At 36.1% G+C, this 20,150-nt stretch overlaps 1 protein-coding gene across 2 annotated transcripts in view; it reads left to right on the forward strand.

Moving 5' to 3' along the window:
• Positions 1 to 14,404: 14,404 nt before the first annotated feature.
• LOC141555077 (two pore channel protein 2-like) overlaps positions 14,405 to 20,150 on the forward strand; it is a 51,951-nt gene continuing 46,205 nt past the window's right edge. For both annotated transcript variants that reach the window (XM_074287667.1, XM_074287668.1), the window contains exon 1: positions 14,405 to 15,031. In XM_074287667.1, the coding sequence (XP_074143768.1) occupies positions 14,927 to 15,031 (105 nt within the window). In that variant the 5' untranslated portion in view covers positions 14,405 to 14,926. The remainder of the gene's footprint in view (positions 15,032 to 20,150) is intronic.

Below are 20,150 nucleotides of genomic sequence, written 5' to 3' on the forward strand. Positions count from 1 at the left end.
GCCAACTCTATCATAAGAAACCCATAGAAGATATATATAAAGTAACAATGAGTTTAGTTCCTGACACTCCTTTCCTTCTTTACCCCAGCCCTTTCCCTCATTCCAGAGATTTCTGTGCTCCCTTAAATATCTTAACTTTACAGTTCCTCAATCTATTCAGTTACCATGATCTATTTCTCTACTTCTCCCATTAATAAATGGTTGTACCATTGACCTGCCATCACTAGGTGTCCCAATTCTGTGTTCAAGAACTTTGAATTTCTTTATTTGATTATCTTTTATTTTTCTTTTTATTCCTATTCTTTACTCCTATACCTACTCTGTTTTCATCATAATCTCCCAATCATTCCATCCCATCCCTCAGTACTGTCCTAAGCCATCAATCCTTCTGTAACTACACTTGCCTCCCTTACAATCTTAAAGCAGTTCAATTCTACAACTCTCCTACTCTTGAACCCCTTGCTCCCTTGTCTTATAGCCCCTCTAAACAAAGTTTTGTTAAATCGCAAATCTAGATTCTTTTCACAATCTGCTTTTTCCCATTTAGTTCACATGCTGCTAAAATACCACATGATCTTTATTGGGTCCACTACAGATTTATGCTAGCTAATGTAAGTTGGGTCTTTATTGCAGCAAGGAACTGTACTCTTCCCAAGTGATTCTATATCCCTCTCTCCACAGTGACTGTTCTGCTTTTTTCTTCTATTTTTAAGACTTATGCTGCTCTTTCTTCCTACCCTCTTGATTCATAATTTTTTTTTAACTGAAGAAATTGAGACCTATTTGTCTTTTGTTTTCATCTAAAATCACCCTGATAATTCTCTTCCATCTCCTGCTTTGCTTTAGTCTCTAATGATGAGGTGTCTTCTGTTTGCCATGGCCAGTTTTCCCACATTTACACTTGATCTCATCTGTTCCCATCTTATCCAAAATATCGCTACCACCCCATTACCCCCAAGTTTGTTGTTTCTTCTTTAGCCTGTATGAGTTCCTTCTCTATTGCTTGCAAATAGGCCCATGTCTCCCATTTTTAAACTAACAAACAAAAAGCCTTCACCAGATCCTATCATATCTTTCAGCTATCATTATATTTCCTCCCCTTCTCAGCTAAACTCTTTTGAAAAGGCCATCTACAATCCATACCTTTACTTCCTTGCCTTTCTGTCTCTTTTAAGTTCTTCAATCTGGCTTCTTCATCATAAAGCTGAAGCTTTTTTCTCCAAAGTTACCATTGTCAAATCTAATGTCCTTTTCTTGATTGTCATCCCTCCTAACTCACAATATTTCAATCTGTTGACCTTTTTGACCACTTTTATCTCTTCTATATGCTTTCTTCTTTGGGCTTTTGTGAATCTCCTCTCCTCTTTCTTTCTCTCTGACAACTCTTCATTCTCCTTTGCTAAATCTTCATCTATATTATGCCAAAGAATTGTAGGTATCCCCCAGTCATTTATGTTGAAATATAGGATTTCTCTCTATAGGATTTGACATGGTGATTTCATCAGATCTTTGTGCAAATGATTTATAGTGGTATATATCCAGTCCTGTTTTCTCTCCTGAGCTCCAGTACCATATTACCAGCTACCCTTGGGGTATTTCCAATTGCATATTCAACTGATAGCTTGCTTAATAGATTAAAAACAGAAATAATTTAACTTTTACCCAAAACCCAGTTGTCTTCTGAACTTTTCCATTATTTTTGGGAATACTACTACATTTCCATATTTGTAATTTTATTTTCATTACCCACTCTTCTTTTTCACTTATTTTATAAATCCAATCAATTACAAAATTATGTTGTTTCTATTTTCCCAAAATTTCTTGCTTATATCTCTCTATTAACCTGTAGTCTAGGCTATTGTAATAGCCTGCTTCATGGTCTCCTTGCTTCAAAACTCTTTCTCTACTACAAACTATCTTCTACTCAGTCACCCTGAGCTATGGCCAATGGAATGTTTTCCCCTACTACCTACTCAACAAACTTTAGTAGCATCCAATAACCTTCAGGATAAAGTCCTCATTTTAGTACTTAAAGCACTTCATGAAGTTGGAAAAAAGAAACCAGGAAGTTACTTACTTGTGATGTGGGTTGAGGTCTCTTTAAGATTCCTTTCTGATTCCCAACCCCACCAAGGCTGAAGAAGCTAGTATCTTTAATTCACAAATCCTGGTCAAAAGCACTCTTTTGAATTCCATGAACTTGGGCTTTCCCAGCCCACCACTATCTGTTCAGGTTTCCCCCCCCCCCCCCAAACAGCTTCTTCCTTATCTAAAAACCCATTGAATTCTATTCAATGCTAACCCTGGCAGAAACCAGCCAGGAAACTGGGACTCCACCCACCTTCAAGATCACCAAGAGCCCCCCTTTATAAAAAGGGAATTCTGGAGCCCATTCTTTGTAGGAGCCCAAACATGGCATTCTTAAGTCAGCCATGCCAAGGTTTCCTGTCAGCCTGGCGACTAGCTCTGGCCCTGGCATCTTTCTACTTTTACCCTTACTTCCAAACCCCTACAATAAATCTTTTTTTTTTTAAATCAATCTAGGTTTTCAGGTCTGCAAATTCCTTTACAGGGAACTCTGCGCCATCACTAAACTGCATTTAAATTATTTGATACCAGTTAAGAAATAGAGTGATGGATCAATGGAATATGTTAGGAACACAAGAGATAATAATCAATAATTACAAAAATCTACTGTTTGATAAGCCCAAAGACTCTAGCTTCTGGGATAACTCATTATTTGACAACAACTGCTGGGAAAGCTAGAAAATAGCATGGCAGAAACTAGGCTTAGAGCAACATCTCAAACCATATACCAAGAGAAGGTCAAAATGGTACATGATTTGGACATTTTCTAATTGATAAATGATCAAAGGATATAAACAGAAAGTTTTCAGATGGAGAAATTGAAGCTATCCATAGTCATATGAAAAAATGCTGTCATATGAAAAATGCTATAAATCTAAAATGTTTATTAAAGAAATGCACATTAAAACAACTGAGGTATAACTTCTTATCTATCAGATTGACTAATATAATAGAGAAGAAAAAGGATAAATGTTGAAGAAGAAGGAAAATGGTAACATTGTTGCATTATTTGTGGAGTTGAGAACAATTATGGCCAAAGGGTTGTAAAACTATATACCCTTTGATTCAGCAATACCACCAAAGTCTGTGTCTCAAAGAGATCATAAAAAGGGAGAAGGACACACCTATAAAAATGTTTGTAGCAGGTCTTTTTATGGTGGCAAAGAATTAGAAATTGAGGGGATGCCCATCAATTGGGAAATGGCTGAACAAGTTGTAACATGTGAATGTAATGGATTACTATTGGTTCTATAAGAAATGATAAGGAGGTGCTTTTCAGAAAAACTTGGAAAGACTTACATGAATTGATGATGAGTGAAATGAGCAAAGCCAAGAAAACAGTGTACATAGTAATAGCAACATTGTGGGATGATCAACTATGATAGACTTAGCTCTTCTCAGCAATGCAGTGGGACTGTGGGTGGCCATGGGAACAGAGAGAAGACTAGATGCAAGAGATGCTGTGCAGGGAGAAATGACAATATTTAGCAATAGATTGGCTATGTGGGATAAGAAAGAGAGTAGCATTAAGTATCAGACAAAAGTTACAAAGTAGAATGACTAGAAGAATGGTGGTACCCTCAGCAAAATTAGAGCAATTTAAAAGAGCTATGGGCTTTTGACATGAGAGAATATAATCCTTGTGCTACTCCTTTCCACTAAAAATTCCAAAAAACAAAAAGTATGTCATTTGTGGGGGCAGGCATAGAATTGGGCTTACATGAATTAGATATAAAGGGTGATACCATAAGCTAATTAGGAGAGCGTGGAATAGTTTACCTGTCAGATCTATGGAAAAGGGAAAAACTTTTTACTAAACAATAGATAGAAAGCATTATGAGATATAAAATGGATACATTTTGGTTATACTAAGTTAAAAAATTTTTGCATAAACAAAACTAATACAACCAAGATTAAAAGAAAAAAAGAAAGCTGGGAAATAGTTTTTATACAAGTGTCTCTGTTAAAGGTCTCATTTTTCACAAATTATAAGGACACAAATCATTCCCCTTTGATAAATGGTCAAAGAATATTAATAGACAGTTTTCAGATGAAGAAATCAAAGCTATCTATAGTCATGTAAAAAATTAACCACTATTGATTAGAGAAATGCAAATTAAGACAATTCTGTAGTACTACATCAAATCAACCTATCAAATTGACTAATATGACAGAAAAGGAAAATGATTAATGTTTCAGAGGATGTGGAAAAATTGGGAAACTAATGTACTGTTTGTGGAGTTGAACTGATCCAACCATTTTGGAGAGCAATTTGGAATTGATGCCCAAAGGCATCTTTGATCCAGTGATTACACTAGTAGATCCCAAAATGATCAGAAAAAAATGTAATGAACCTATTCACACAAAAATATTTAAAGCTCTTCTTTTTGTGGTCACAAAGAATTGGAAATTGAGGGATAACTGAACAAGTTTTAATATATAATTGTAATCAAATGCTATTGTGCTATAAGAAATGACAAATAGGCAGATTTCAGAAATGAAAAGTGAAATGAGCAGAAACAGGAGAATATTGTACACATATCGTATGTGTATTTTAATATTGTATGAAAATCAGTTGTGAATGACTCAGCTGTTCTTAGTAATAAAATGATCCAAGATGATTCCAAAGAACTCTTAAAGAACTGATGTAGTCTGAACACATTTCAAAGCATAGTAATTTTTTTTATTCTTATTTTGGGGGATATTTTCTTTTTGTTCTGTTTCTTCTTTCACAGCAAGATTAATATGGAAATATGTTTTGCCTGATTGCACATATCTAACCTATATCAAATTGTTTACTGTCTTAGAGAAGGGATAGGAGAGGGAAGGAGGGAGGAAGAAAGAGAATTTAGAAGTCAATTTTTTTTTAATGAATCTTAAAAATTGTTTTTATATGTAATTAGGCAAAATATTATATATTATACAAGAAAAGAATTAATTGTGTCTGGTAACTTCTTGTTAATAGGAACCACACCCATGCCTACATTCCCTACTTCTGCAAAGAAGGTAGAAGGGATATTTGTGTGATTTTTCATACCTATTTTTGAGGCAAAGTTTCATCATTATCATTTTGCAACATTTCTCTTTTATTTTGACTTTTCTTTTCATTTACGTTGATGGTGCATATTGTTTTTCTGGTTCGGTTTATTTTACTTTGCATCAGTTCATATGTCTTCCCATACTAAAAAAGGCCTAAGGTGGGGAAGGGCAGGATTCAGCAGACAAAAATAAAGAATGCTATGAAAAATGGATGGTTTAGAGGCATAAAAGAATAATATGTAAGTATACTCAATTTGAGCAAAATTTGAAAATTGAGGCAGAGGAGATGAGAGCAGTTAAATGAATGGAGGAGAAAAGTGTTAAAAGATATTGAAGTAAAGGATCAGGTCATGGGCAACTTAAAGGCATTCCCTATTGAAACTGGTGTATTTATGTTTGTGATATAATTTTGTAATTTCTCTCTCTCTCTCTTTTTTTTTTTAACCTGATTAATGGCATAGTGGAAAGAATATTAGATTTAGCATCAGGATCACCAGCTTCTTCTTTTGCTCTGATACTGCCTATCTATCTGGCTCTGGGCACATCATTTAACTTCTGTGATCCTCAGTTTCCTCTCTGAAAAAAAAATTAAGATAATAATGCATTCATTCTATCTCAGAGGCTATTATGAAGAAAATATAAATCTGATAGAAATGTGTGCTATTATAATTTTAAAATATAATTTCTTTTTATGACCCAAATTAATTATCCTGAAGTCTGCTTATTAGATGTTAGGATTATAAAGTGATAACTCAGATTGTCTAAACAATTCTCTAGCTCAGAATTCACACCTTTGGTTCAGGCCTTTGAAAGGAGTTTGTACCTTTGGACTTCTAGGGGGGAGTTTACAAATTTTAAAGGAGTTTGCACCTTTAAGAGGAGCAAGTTCATTGGTTGAAGTATTTCCCGCAGGCCCCTGAGTTCTCACTAGCCCAGTCTCTGCTAGGATAAAAGAAGAGGGAAGTCGGGCAAGGAGTGAGTCTATACTGGGAGATTGAGTTTAGACGGCAGTCTGGAAGGAGAGTCTGAACTCGGAGAAGAACTAGACTTCCCGGGAGAACTTCAGGGAAGCTCAAGGAGATTCAGAGCCAGGATTCAGGAAGAAGAGGATTCAAGATTCTACCTTCGCTCTGCCTGGAGGCTCCAGAAGCTTCCCAAAAAATCTGCTCACAGAGGAAAAGATTTTACAGAAAAGAAATCTCCTCTCAGAGAAGGATTATAACTTAGAGACAACAGGACCTTTACAATTAGAAAGAATCAAAGATAGCCATTTTTCTAAACTGAATCTTAAACTAAAAAAAAAAAAAAAGTAATTTGAAAAAATGTAAAAGACATAGCCCTTCAAAAACAATACTAAAGGCATTTTTAAATTGTCATTTTAAATTCTTCAAAAGCCAACAAATATCCTCATTTCTCTCCTTTCCCTCCAATGAATTCAAATTATAGAACTGAGAATGTTTTCTTTTGTCATCATCCCTCAGCTTTAGCCAAAGAAATATATTTGTTAAACTAGTCACTAGGAAGTCATTTTCCTATTTCCCAATTTCATGCTGTCATTTTGTTGAGCATCCTTTTTTTTTTCCTTTTCAAATATCAGGATCATAGGTTTAAAGCTAACCAGAACCATAGAAATCATCTAATCTAGTCTCTATTGTCTTTGATAAACCATGACTCTTAACCTACTTTAAAATATTAAAAAATAATTTCCCAGATGAAACTTTTCAAATTAATGATGCTACTCTTTAGTCTTTCTAACCTTTTCAATAAAGCTTGAAGGAGTTGTGAACTATTGGAATTGATTATGCATGTATTACATCATCATCATCATCATCATCATCATCATCATCATCATCATCATAATAGCTAACATTTACATAGCATTTACTATGTGCAAGTCCCCATGCTAAGTGCTTTACATCATTATTTTATTTGATCCTCACAGCAATCTTGGGAGGTAGATGCTACTTTTATCTTCATTTTACAAATATATTAAGCAAACTCTAAAATACATTAATTATATAACCACAGGCAAACCATTGAATATCTCAACCTCACAAGGTGACTTTCCAAAACAAGGTTTCTTAACCTGAGGTCTTCATCTCCCTAGGTTCACAAATAAATTTCAGATTGAACTTGGATGTAGAAGAAATGAACATCTTTCTAACATCTAACTGTAAATTAGTATTTTTAAATTGTTTTTAAAAAGTATGATTCTAAGAAGAGGTTCATAGGCTTGTTCAGACTGCTAGAGAAATCTGTAGCATATATAAGATGAAAAATCCCTTATCTAATTGATTCAAATTGATAAGAATACAAACCATTCTCTAACTGATAAATGATCAAAGGATATGAACAGACAATTTTCAGATGGAGAAATTAAAGCCATTTCTAGTCATATGAATAAATGCTCTAAATCACTATTGATTGGAGAAATGAAAATGAAGACTTCTCTGAGGTACCACTTCACACCTCTTAAATTGTCTAAGATGACAGGAAAATATAATGACAAATGTTGGAGGGGATGTGAGAAACTTGGAACACTAATGCATCGTTGGTGGAGTTGTGAATTGATCCAACCATTCTGGAGAGCACCTTCAGCTGGGTAATGATGAATAAGTTATGATATATGAATGTAATGGAATATCATTATTCTATAAGAAATGATGAGTAGGCTAGTTTCAGAAAAATCTGGAAAGACTTGGATGAACTGATACAAAGTGAAGTGAATAGAAAGAAGCAAGAGAACATTGTGCACAGCAACAGTAAGATTATGTGATGATCAACTGTGATATTTTTTCAGCAATGAAATAATTCAAGGCAATTCCAATAGACTTGTGATAGAAAGAGTCATCTGCATCCAAAGAGAGAACTTTAGGGACTGAATGTGGATCAAAGCATAGCACTTTTATCTGTTTTTGCTGTTGTTTGCTTGGTTTTTGTGTGTGGTCTTTTCTTTCAGCTTTTGATATAATTTTTCTTGCACATTATAATGAATATGGAAATATGTTTAAAACAATTGCACATGTTTAATCTATATTGGATTTTTTCTGTCTATGGGAAGGGATACTGAAGAGGGAGGGAGAAAAATTTGGAACACAAGATTTTGCAAAGGTGAATGTTGAAAACTATCTTTGCATGTATTTGGAAAAGTAAAAAGCTGTTAAGGAAACATTAGGAACGGCTAAATAAGACATGGTATATGAATGTAATGGAATATTTTGTTCTATAAGAAATGATGAACAGGCTGATTTCAGAAAAGCCTGAGAAGATTTACATGGAATGATAGTGAGTGAAGTAATCAGAATCAGGAAAACATTGTATATAGCAACAGTATGGATTTGAACTCAGGAAGGGGTGACATCAGAACCTACATTGTAACTACTGAGTCATCCAGATGCCTTATTATTCATTTATTCACGATAGTACTTAGGGAAAGACTGCTTACTAACAATAAACATTGCCTGAGAGTAGGACCACCTGAAAAGCAATTTGGAATATTGCTAAGAAAGTAACTAGATGTTACTACTGGGCTTATATCCCAAAGAGATACTAAAGAAGGGAAAGGGGCCTATATTTGCCAAAATGTTTGTGGCAGCCCTCTTTGTAGTGGCTAGAAACTGGAAAATGAACGGATGCCCATCAATTGGAGAATGGTTGGGTAAATTATGGTATATAAATGTTATGGAATATTATTGTTCTGTAAGAAATGACCAGCAGGATGAATACAGAGAGGCTTGGAGAGACTTACATAACTGATGCTGAGTGAAATAAGCAGAACCAGGAGATCATTATACATTTCAACAACAATACTGTATGAGGATTATTCTGATGGAAGTGGATATCTTCCACAAAGAAAAGATCCAATTCAGTTCCAATTGATCAGTGATGAACAGAATCAGCTATACGGATCTGCACACATATATTGTATCTAGGATATACTATAACATATTTAATATGTATAAGACTGCCTGCCATCTAGAGGAGGGGGTAAAGGGAGGGAAGGGAAAAGTCGGACAGAAGTGAGTGCAAGGGATAATGTTGTAAAAAATTACTCATGCAGATGTTCTGTCAATAAAAAGTTATAATTTTTTAAAAAAGGAAGTAATTAGAATGCCCATTATTTATTTCAACCTGTAAATCCCACTTCTGTGCCTATATTCCAAGGAAGTCAAAGATAGAAAGGAACTACAAACCCCCAAATTGTTATAGCAGCACTTTTTGTAGCAGTAATGAACTAGAAACAAAGTAGATGTCCAATGATTGGAGAATGGATAAATACATTTTGATTTTTGAATCTTACTGCACCATTAAAAATGATGAATGTGAAAAATACTGGGGGGAAACCTTATATATGCAAATAAAGTACACAAAACCAGGAAAACAGTATACACATTTTTAATCACAATTTAAGTGGAAAGAATAACTACCACCAAAAAAAAATCAAAATTGAATACAAAGTAATTGTAACGATCAAGTTTGGACTCATAAAAGAGATATAAAACTGTTCAAGAGATATAAAACTATTCTTCCTTTTCTTTGCAGAGGTAGAAGATTATGCATGTGGAACACTAACATAGGTTTAATTTTGCTAAACTGTTTACCTTCCTCCTTTCTTTTATTTTCTATATGAGATTCTCCTCAGAGAGGGGCTAGAGGTAGGACTTTAATGGAAAATGAGAGAGATATAAAAACAAACAAACAAAAAAAGCAATTTTTTAAAAAGTAAAAAGTAACAATATGGAGAGATTTAAATTAGACTATTGAGGGATATATGGTCTCTAGGTGATTGTTTCTTGCTATTGCTCCAGCATTTCTACTGTAGATGTGGATATGTTGGACTGTTTGGAGCCCTATTCCTGTACTGAATCATCAGAGGGGAGGATGTAACATTATTGGCTAGTTCCATGATGATTGACAACTCAATCATCCAGGGACATAGGCTTTTACTGAGGTCCCACAATGAGCAAAATTCCTGGAAGCAATTCTGACAAAGATAGCCAAAATAACCACCTTGAAGCCTAACTCTCTCTCAAAATACTAAAATAAGTTTAAAATAAGTTTAAGTTTGGACTTTCTATTCACAATCCCTCCTTCATGGCTTTGATGTTTAACAAATGTGCATCTTGCAAACACAGTAGTTCTTAAAAAATGTTTATCCATTTGGTGTAATTTAGAACTCCCATATTATCACTACCTTCCTCCCCCCATTTGTATGAAATTACATAACAGAGGCCCAAAGATTCAGAACCATACTTGATTCCACTTGTGCTGCTACGGGAAAAATATAGACCGACAAGAATATTTTTGTTGATTGAACACCAAATAACTCCACATCAAAGTTTATGTTTGTGAATTCTACTCCATTGGCCTAGATAGCCCTTTCAACTTGGACATTGAATGAGGCTGTGAATTTGTGCAAGAGTCGTAGATTTGTAACCATAAATATAATGAGCAATTTTAATTTCTAGAGCCAGAACAAACAGTAAGAAACATATCAGTTTTTAGAGAAAAATTCAGTGGAGCTAGAAAGTTTTTTTGTTTTGTTTTGTTTTTGTTTTTTTTGGAAGACAAAGGTTGCTAGAAGGTTGGTAATGGGAAGGTCAATAACTTGGTGCTCACCTTGGTTGGTTTCCCCCCCCCTCCCCTTCTGGCTGCTGAAGGAATACAACTGATGTCAGTGCCCTTTAAATTTCAGTTTCTTGGACAAAGCTTCAGTTGCCCCACCCTAGTTATAGTTCTGTTTGTAAGATTAAAAGTCAAGTGAAAATGAAAAGGGGAATTATTTAGAGAAAAGTAGATTTTTAAAAATCCAAACTTAAAAAAAAAAGTAAATGAGATTGAGCTAAAATTTGATAATTTAAAGACATTTGAACTCTTCCTTCAGATTCTGTGCTCCAGTGTTATATCTGACTGCTTCATTCTTATTTATAAAGCAAAGAACTGCAGACAGATGCATTCCTTTTCTGGAATGCCATATAGTTTAATCTAAGCCATATGCAATGAGACAAAAGCAAAGTGTCAGCAACCATCCTTCTGAGTGGAGGAAAAAACAAGTTGTGATATACTGTCTCAGTGTACAGGATTCAATATTGAACTCTGGATTTCCCACTGGGGGAATCAGGAGCACATTATATGAGATTGTTGGAATGTGCAGCATAAGGCAGTCTCCCTTCCTCCCTTTCATGGCTGACACCAAGCAACAGGAAATAGTGAATAGCACTTCTAGTGCCTACTTTTTCTTTTTAAATCCCAAAATCGTTTGTACCTCCCCAGAAGTCTTACTTTGACACCTCATTATGGTATTAAGGAGTTCTTAGTGGCTAGGCCAGTGGAGCAGAAGATTTGGTAGATTCTAATAAACTGGAAAAGCTTCAAATACCACTCCAGTGATAAACTATGTATAGCCTAAAGACCAGTTTTAGCTACTTGAGGAAAGATTTGTTGCAAGAATTTTGGGCCCAGTGAATTCTTGACTGCAGAGACTCATCTATTAAAGAATAATGGAAAGATATGATAAAGAATCATATGTGATGAGAACATATAGCAGGGTTGTGATCTGGATGAGCTAAAAAAGAATCTATGCCCAATGAGGTCATAGATTCATGAAGCCCTTGAAATTAAACTATCTAAGCCCAGCCTTTGATAATGAAATGACAATGTTTTAAAATCAGAATAACTTCAATTATGTATGGACTTTATTCAAGATAGGACTATTTACTTAAAGTAAGGGAGGAAACAGTGTTTGGTCTATAGGAGCAGACTGAGAACACTGATTGCTACCTGAAATCCCTTTTCAATCCCTTCTTGGTTCCCAATTTGATACTGTAACCCTTTACCTGAATCTTCCTCCCACAACTATATCTGTTCTTCCATAGGCTAACTTTTTTTTTTTTCAGTCCCTTCCTCTCTGTACCATTACTCTCTCCCTTTCCTTATTGCCCATTTGACTCTAGGTACTCCCCTAAGACAGATTTTTTTCCTTTTATTTTTGGAGTTGTCTGTGTAAATTCACTTTAATTCAACAAGTACTTAGCATCTATTATATTAAGCATATCCCATACCTCTAAGAAAGGAAAACATATTAGTTATGATTTATATTACAAATTTTCTTCTTTTTCTAAATATTAGAACAGGCTTCAGATTTCTAGAAAACAGGTCTTTCATAATACATTCCATATAACAGGAACTTTTCTGACCCAAATTTGCAGAAATCTACATTCCTTCATGGAAGCTTGTTATGATTCTGTTGGGTATTTTACATACACATGTGTATTTGGTCTAGCCCTCTGGTTTCACTGGTCTGGTAATCTCCTCTTGTGGAAAATTCCTAGTGTAAAATCTCTTTCCACTTCTATAATTCTATTATTCATTCATAATCTTAGGGTTACCTGGAACATTGAGAAGTGCTTGTAGTCAGCTTGCAAATGTCGGAGGCAGGTCTCCTTAACTCCAAGACTGGCCATTACATTATAATGCTTTTCTTACATATGTTACTATTATTAATAACTTAATATACAACTCTAACAAGCAAAGTCTAATTTCAGCTAAAGGAGCTTGAAATGTGCCTGGGGAAAGCAGCACAAACCCCACTCTCTAGTAAATTGTTGAAGACAAATTGAAAACAATTGGATTAAATAGGCAGCTAGGTGGTACAGCAGACAGAGGATTGGACTTGCAATCAGGAAGACTAATCTTCCTGAGTTCTATAAAATGAACTGGAGAAGGAAATGGCAAACCACTCCAGTATCTTTGCTAAGAAGCCAAATGGAGAACAATTTGGAACTATGCTCAAGGGTTACAAAACCATGTGTATCCTTTGACTAGCAGTGTCATTACTGGGTCTGGATCTCAAAGAGGTCATAAAAGAGGGAAAAGCATCCACATGTGCAAAAATGTTTGTAGTAATCCTTTTTGTAGTGGCAAGCAACTGGAAATTGAGTGGATGCCTTTTAGTTGGGGAATGGCTGAATAAGTTATGGTATATGAATGCAATGAAATATTATTTTTCTATAAGAAATGACAAGCAGGCTGATTTCAGAAAAGCCTGGAAAAGACTTTCATAAACTAATGCTAAGCGAAGTGAGCAAAACCAAGAGGACATTGTACACAGTAACAACAAGGTCATGTGATGATCAACTGTGATGGACTTGGATCTTTTCCATAATGAGGTAATTCAAAGTAATTCCAGTAGACTTGCGATAGTCATCTGAATCTAGAGAGACTGAATGTGGATCAAAACATAGTATTTTCACTTGTTTTTTTTTTTTTTTCCCTTCTGATCTGATTTTTTTTTTTTTTTTTTTTTTTTTTTTTTTTTTTTTTTTGTGCAGCATGCTGAATGTGGAAATATGTTTAGAAGAACTGCACGTGTTTAACATATATTGGATTGCTTGCTGTCTATGGGAGGGTGGTGTGGAGGGAGGGAGAAAAATTTGAAACACAAGGTGTTGCAAAGGTGAATGTTGAAAACTATCTTTGTATGTATTTGGAAAAATAAAATGCTACTAAATTTTTAAAAAAGAAGAAGAATCCAAATGGCGTCAAAAAGAGTTAAAAGCACGACTGAATAACAAATGAAATAAAAATAATTTTGCAAATTCTTTAATTGTTCTACAAATAGTGGCTATGGCTGCTTGGCTGCCTTCAATGCTTTGGGAAAATTTGCTTTTCATAGCTTCTAGTCTTCCCATATTGATAGCCAATCTAATCCTTGGCTGAGCATCTCAGGACTTGATGGATGCCAAGCAGTTAGTTCATCACTTGACAGCCGACCTGGTCTGGAACTCTTGACCTGGGGCAGCTTTGGGGAAGTCTTATTAATCAGTGTGGATCATTGATCATAAAGCTGAGATATATGATTCTGTTGTTGTTCCTTTGTTTTTGTCTAAAGGGCACAGAAGAGGTGTTCATAATGCCAGTAACAAACAGGCATACCACACCGGTGAACCAAGCACTACTATTTCACCATATATAACCATATAGAAAGTTCCCAGTTATCCTTGCTCTTTGTAAACTCCTTTTCATTGTCCATTCCCCAAGCCCCAAAGAGAACGAATTTTGCTGGGAATAGAAAGCAGCATCTACCGCCTCCGGAGCTCCAGTCCTTCTGGAGTGACTTTGGGTCCTTCTCTGGAATTAGGAACAGTTTCTCTGGCCTGTTTCGGATAAAGCCAAAGCAAGCTGTTGTTTGAAAGACCTTTCGGAAGGATCGCGGCCGTAGCGGCTCCCTGGATAGGTCGGGTAGGTCAGCCTCCAGCCTCTCCCAGCACCCAATTTGGGTGGGCTCCTTCTCTGCTCAGGCTGCATGCGACCTCTCTCTTTCCAAGCAGGCAGACTTCAGTCCAGCCTAGGTCAGGACAAGAAAAGGAAAGGGGCCAGAGCTGGGGGGAGCCAAGCGAGAGGCCCGTTTTGGGGGAGAGTCGGTCTGTAGGTCTGTCCACACGCATCTGGAGCTGCTGGAATTTCCACTCCCTTCCAAGGATTGCAGCTGAATTGTTCCCACTGCCTCTCGAGTCACGTGAAACGAAGATTAAATCTCCTGTTGTCAGCATGCTTTAGCCACCCCTCAGTTTTTCAGCCGGATTCAGTGTTCCCGGGCTGCAGAGAGGGATTAGCCCTTCCAACCAATCGAGGCAATGAGCCCAGGAGCACCTTTCTAACAGGCTCGGTTAGCTGCAAGCACCTTGGGCCACTGTCCAGTTTCCTGCACTTTCCTTACTTCCCCAGATTCTAGACAGCCTGCCTCAGTGGCGGAAAGTGTCCACTTGGGTCTGGCTGCAGCAGCACGAAATTTCTTAAGATGTCTGGCACCGCGGAAGAATTGGAAGCGGGTAACGAGGCCCCCCTACCCGAGGAGGGTAGCTCAGTCAAGATTAGCCCGGAGCTAGAGGTGCCCACAGAAGAGGTAAAGGCGACGCAGGAAATAGGTGGGGTGAGTTGGGGTGGGAACTGCGGCTCTGGCGGGCGCCCCTGTGTATACCAGCCTACGGACTGGAGGACGCTTACGTTTCCTCGGTACCCCTCCCCTTCCTCTTCTATCTGTAGAGAAACAGAAGTCGTTAAGGGGTTCTCTTGCAATCCTAATAATCATTTTACACTGCTCTCTTTAGGAAGATAAGGTGAAAGAAGCAAAGAGCTTAGCACCATATGCTCCTCAATACTTGTTCGCAGGCTTGAATCTTCCCCTTTGCCTAATCCTTTCCTGAGAGAGTATATTTCTCTATTTTCTATTCACATCTCAAAAAAAAGTGTTTCCAAAGGTTTGTATAGGACAGCTGGACTCTTTTGTTCTGCGCCTTCACTCTTCAAAAGATTTCGTTTAAATTCAAAACAGTGATTAAATGCTTCTAGGGCTTGGAGTTAGTTGGGACTGTTTCAGAGGCGTTAAAAGGAGGGAGAGATCAAGTTCCAAGTTAACGTTGTAAACCTAAGTCCGCATTGTTCAACCACCAAGGCACAAGACATTCAGCATCTTACTACCTGTAGGACTTCAGACAAGTGGCTTCTTTATGGGACTTACGAGTAAAATCATTAGGTATTAGACAAATTGTTCTTTGCAGGTTCCATCCAGCTCTAAATCCAGAGGATTTAGAGACAAGTTCTTTTGACAAAGGTAAATGCTTCCTCTGCCTCTATGGCATTTCCGTTCATCAACCCATCATCTCACACTCTATATTTTAAGCATGCTTCTATTAATTCCAAGTGGAACCCTGCTGTTTGAAATGAGGGAGAATGACTTGGAAGCCTGTACTACAAATTGGTCTCTTGGAGTATTTGGGAATATTTGCCCTGTTCTCAACTTTGAAATATTATTCCTGCTCACTTTCTGTTAGCCCATGTCACTGCAATTGAATCCACATCCCTGCTTCCTGGACTCTTTATCCTCTGATTAGCAAAACCAGAAGTGGAAATAACAGGACAATATGGTTAGGATTGCAGCTAAATCCAAGAGTAGTTTATAGATTATGATTTTAAAGGAAACATTATGTGTGTTGTGGATGTATGTGTGTGTATGTGTGTGTTCATCCCCCTCCCCCTAGAGAAGGGATCTTAGTTTATACTTCTATTGTAAATGTCAAACCTTATATTGACCTATATAGACCCGGAGGAATCAAACCAAATATTCTTCCCATTTTCCCTCTCCTATTTAAAAGACATCTAGAGGAAAAGAGGGGACTTCCTAGAATCTGGCCTCTAGTTTGGGACTTTTCCCATCTCTTTGTATGTTCTTGTGTTGTTCCTTCCCCCAAGATTCATAGCTTCTAAATAACCATTTCATTTATCTGTTGTGTTCACTTCTTTGTTTTCCATTAAATTTTCTTGGCATTTTTTTTTTCTGAAGTGGTTTTCCATTTACTTTTTCCATGGATTAAAGCAGACAGAGGTCATGCCACTTGCCCAGGATCATATAGCTAATTAAGTGCCTAAGATAGATTTGAACTCAGGTCTTCCTGACTGTAGTCCCAGCACTTAGAGAGAAGTAAGACAAAATTATAGACTTGGAACTGAAAGACCTTATCAAGTAGTCCAACCCCTTCATTTTACAGATGAGGAGACATGGGAGAGAAGCATGAATTAGCTTACTGATTATTAAGTCATTCAGTAAATAAGAGGATGTGAACTTGGGGGTCCTAATGTCCAAGTAAAATTTGTATCATCTGCAAATACGTAAGTATGCCATTTGTGCCTTTACTCAAGTAAATGATTAAAACAAAAGCACAGTGTTCTTTACTGTAGACCTTTGTCACATTGATATTGGACTTGATTAACTACTATCCCTTCAGTCTAGTTTTGTCCACTATGCCACACTGCTTTTACTTTCTTAATTTTTATTCTTCCAAACTTTTGACTGCTATGAGATCTTTCTGCCCTTCCTAGAACATCTCTGATACATTTGACTCCTATATAATTCTGAAGTGAATTAAACAGGTGATCTGGCCAGTTCATACCTGTGCCATGTTCTTCTGCCATGGTTGTTGGTGAGCTTGAAGTTCTTTTGGGATTGGGAGTGGGGAGAAAGGGAAAGAATATAGTTGTTTCCAGAGGGAAAGTTGGTAAAGAGGTGAAGTGTCATCTAGTGGCAAGAATGCTTGATAGGAAGTGGAGAGACCTGATTTCTTGCCTGAAGTATGCCACATTCTAGCTAGGTAATTTTATGTAAGGGACTTTATCTCTTTGAATCTCAGTTTCTTCCTTTGTAAAATGAGAGGAGTTAGACTAAATAATCTTCAAGGGTCTAAAATACTGTGATTTTTAACTAAGAGTTTTAAGAATTTGTGACTAAAAGTCACAAGGTTTAGTTCCTATAACATATAAGGGGATTGTTTCAGAACTATTAGAGCCAAAAATGCTGAGAAAGCTGAAGATAATCATTAAGTCAGTACCTTTCATCTTCAATCTGACCTTTGTTTCATTTTCTTCCTAGCCTTCCAGTGTTTTTCATTGGCATTGGTGGAAAACAAGCATCTGCACCTAAACATCAGCTGATTTTTTCTTAAAGAAAAAAAAAACTTCTTAAAGAAGTTCCTTTTTTTTTTTCACCAAGATAACAGTGAACTTGACTCTGGAAGGTTACCAATTAAATCATTAATGGAGCTGGTATGCTATTGTATGTAGTCAAGTACTTTCTCCTGTGCAGACTCTGACATACAACAGCTATCATGTGTTCACTTCAGCCTCATATTGACATAATTTTACAAGGAATGGGAAAAAAGATCTTTTATTCAAATCAATAACTGCTTATTGAACAGCCAATTATTGTAGCAGGTAGATGGTATGAGATATACTTGCACTCAGAAGGCCAGTCACCACATGGTTCTTCTCCTCTGGACACTTTTCATCTTTAAATTATAATATTCAAAAAGAAATTATATTCCCTGTGAAATTAGATGCAGGTATGTTGTGGAAGCTATGCTCGAGATCACATAAGCTTTTTGCTAAGTCATCAGATTATATTGCTAAATCATGTTGAGTTTGCAATTCATTGAAATTCCCAGAGCTTAATTAGACTAGAAATCTGATCATTCCTCTTTTACCTTATACATATAATTTTTAAAAACTAAAGTATAAGAATTTTTATTTTCCTTATTGAATATTGGCAGATTCAGCCTGGTGCTTTTAGCCTTTCATGTTTCTTTTAGATTCTTATTCTGCTGTCCTCTGTGTTAGCCCTTTCTTCTAAATTTGTATCATCTGCAAATATGATGAGTATGCCATTTGTGCCTTTATTCGAGTAAATGATTAAAACAAAAGCACAGTGGTACTTTACTGTGGAACTTTGTCACATTGATATTGGACTTGATTAACTACTACCCCTTTAGTCTAGACATTAAATACAATTTGAACAGATCTAATTATATTATCATTGAGTTCCCATCCCCATTTTCTGCACATGTCAGTTAATAAACCTTTACAAGCACCTATTAAGTACATTTTGCTAAGTATTGGGAATACCAAGAAAGATAAAATATACCAAGAAAGATAAAACACAATTTCTGCTTTCAAGGAGATCATTAAAGAGAGGAAAAATAGAATGGCAGAAAATATACAGTATTCCTCATTATGAATGAGAATGGGATGATCTCAAGAAGCTCAGTCTAATGGGAGACCCAACATGCAAATAATTATGTACAAAAATGATAAGTGCAGAATAAATTAGAGATAATCAACAGAAAGAAGGGACTAGCATTAAGGAAGATCAAGCAAGGTTTCTTGTAAAACATGAGATTTTAACTGGTACTTGAAGGTGGCAGATGAAGAGAGGATTTCAGACTTAGGCAACAGCCAGTGAAAATGCATGGAGCCAAAAGATAGTGTCTTAAGAACTAATAAAGGAAACTTGAGAAAATTTATCAAGTGTTTTGCTAAAATTCAAATAAGTCCTTTCAGTATCTGGGCATGAATTACCTGAATTCATCAGGGGAAGCTTGGTGCTCTTTGTAGTTTCTTGCATCAAGTCTCTATTAATCATTTTTGTTCTGTCATTTCCAGTGTTAAGGCCATTCTGCATGACAAAGAGAACAAAAGCAAAATAATAATGGTACTGTTCAGATTTCTTTTTATTATTATCATCTTCTCATTCACTCAAAGCAGAAGACCTCTCTTTAATGATCCTTTCTTGGGTCCCATTGTGGGTTTAAAGAATCTTTTTGTATTATTCTTAACTTTTCCAGTCTCAGCTTATTCTGACACTATTTCATTCATTTATTCATTTATCCATTTATTTTTGACACTAATTTTTTTAAACAGGGCTATGTCATCATGGCCTTCTGTTCATTTTCTGTTACCTTAATTTGCTAGCATCTGTATATTACTTTAAAAAAAATCTAAGCTGGTTGGTGAATTCCTTGTGTATCCACATTGGTCTTTTAAGAAACTTCCATTTTTCCTAATTAGAATTGTTTCCCTTCATGTATTTGAAATTTTATTCTGATAGCTTATCTTCTTTACTGAGTTTATTTACCCTTTATGATTTTATTCTGTGGAATCTTACTTATCTTTACATGGAATATACTTTCCCCAAACCTAGAGTGCTTGTTATCCAGGCACTTATAACCAGCTTTCTTGTTCTTCTCTAATACAAAGTTGGCCATTTCTTCCCAAGGTTCTCATCATTTCTACCCCAGCAACCAATCCCTCCTGTTAGTGAGAAGTATAAAGTTAAGGGAGTATAAAAAGATTGCTTGCTGTGAAACTGTGAAAGTCCAGTTAAGATATAACATAAATTAGTAAATCCATTCAGCATGCTTTTATGTTTTAGCTTCATTCAACAGCATATAAGCAGGAGCAAAGGTAGTGGATGGTAGGAAATAAGTGAAGATTGGAGTTTGACAGGAGAAGATCTTTAATAGGATAAAAGGAGAGAAGAGAATTATAGAGAATTGAACTGGTTTACCAAGAGGGCAAGATGGGAAAGGGAAGAAAGTATAGATAGTGATAGTGTTTAAAAGAACTGAGGGATTGAGGATTAGAAGTTGTGATAAGGACAAAGGACAGGTTTTGGAGTTGCAAAGCAGAGGAAGAGA

Source organism: Sminthopsis crassicaudata, chromosome 2, assembly GCF_048593235.1.
Source record: "Sminthopsis crassicaudata isolate SCR6 chromosome 2, ASM4859323v1, whole genome shotgun sequence".
Classification (NCBI taxonomy): Eukaryota; Metazoa; Chordata; class Mammalia; order Dasyuromorphia; family Dasyuridae; genus Sminthopsis; species Sminthopsis crassicaudata.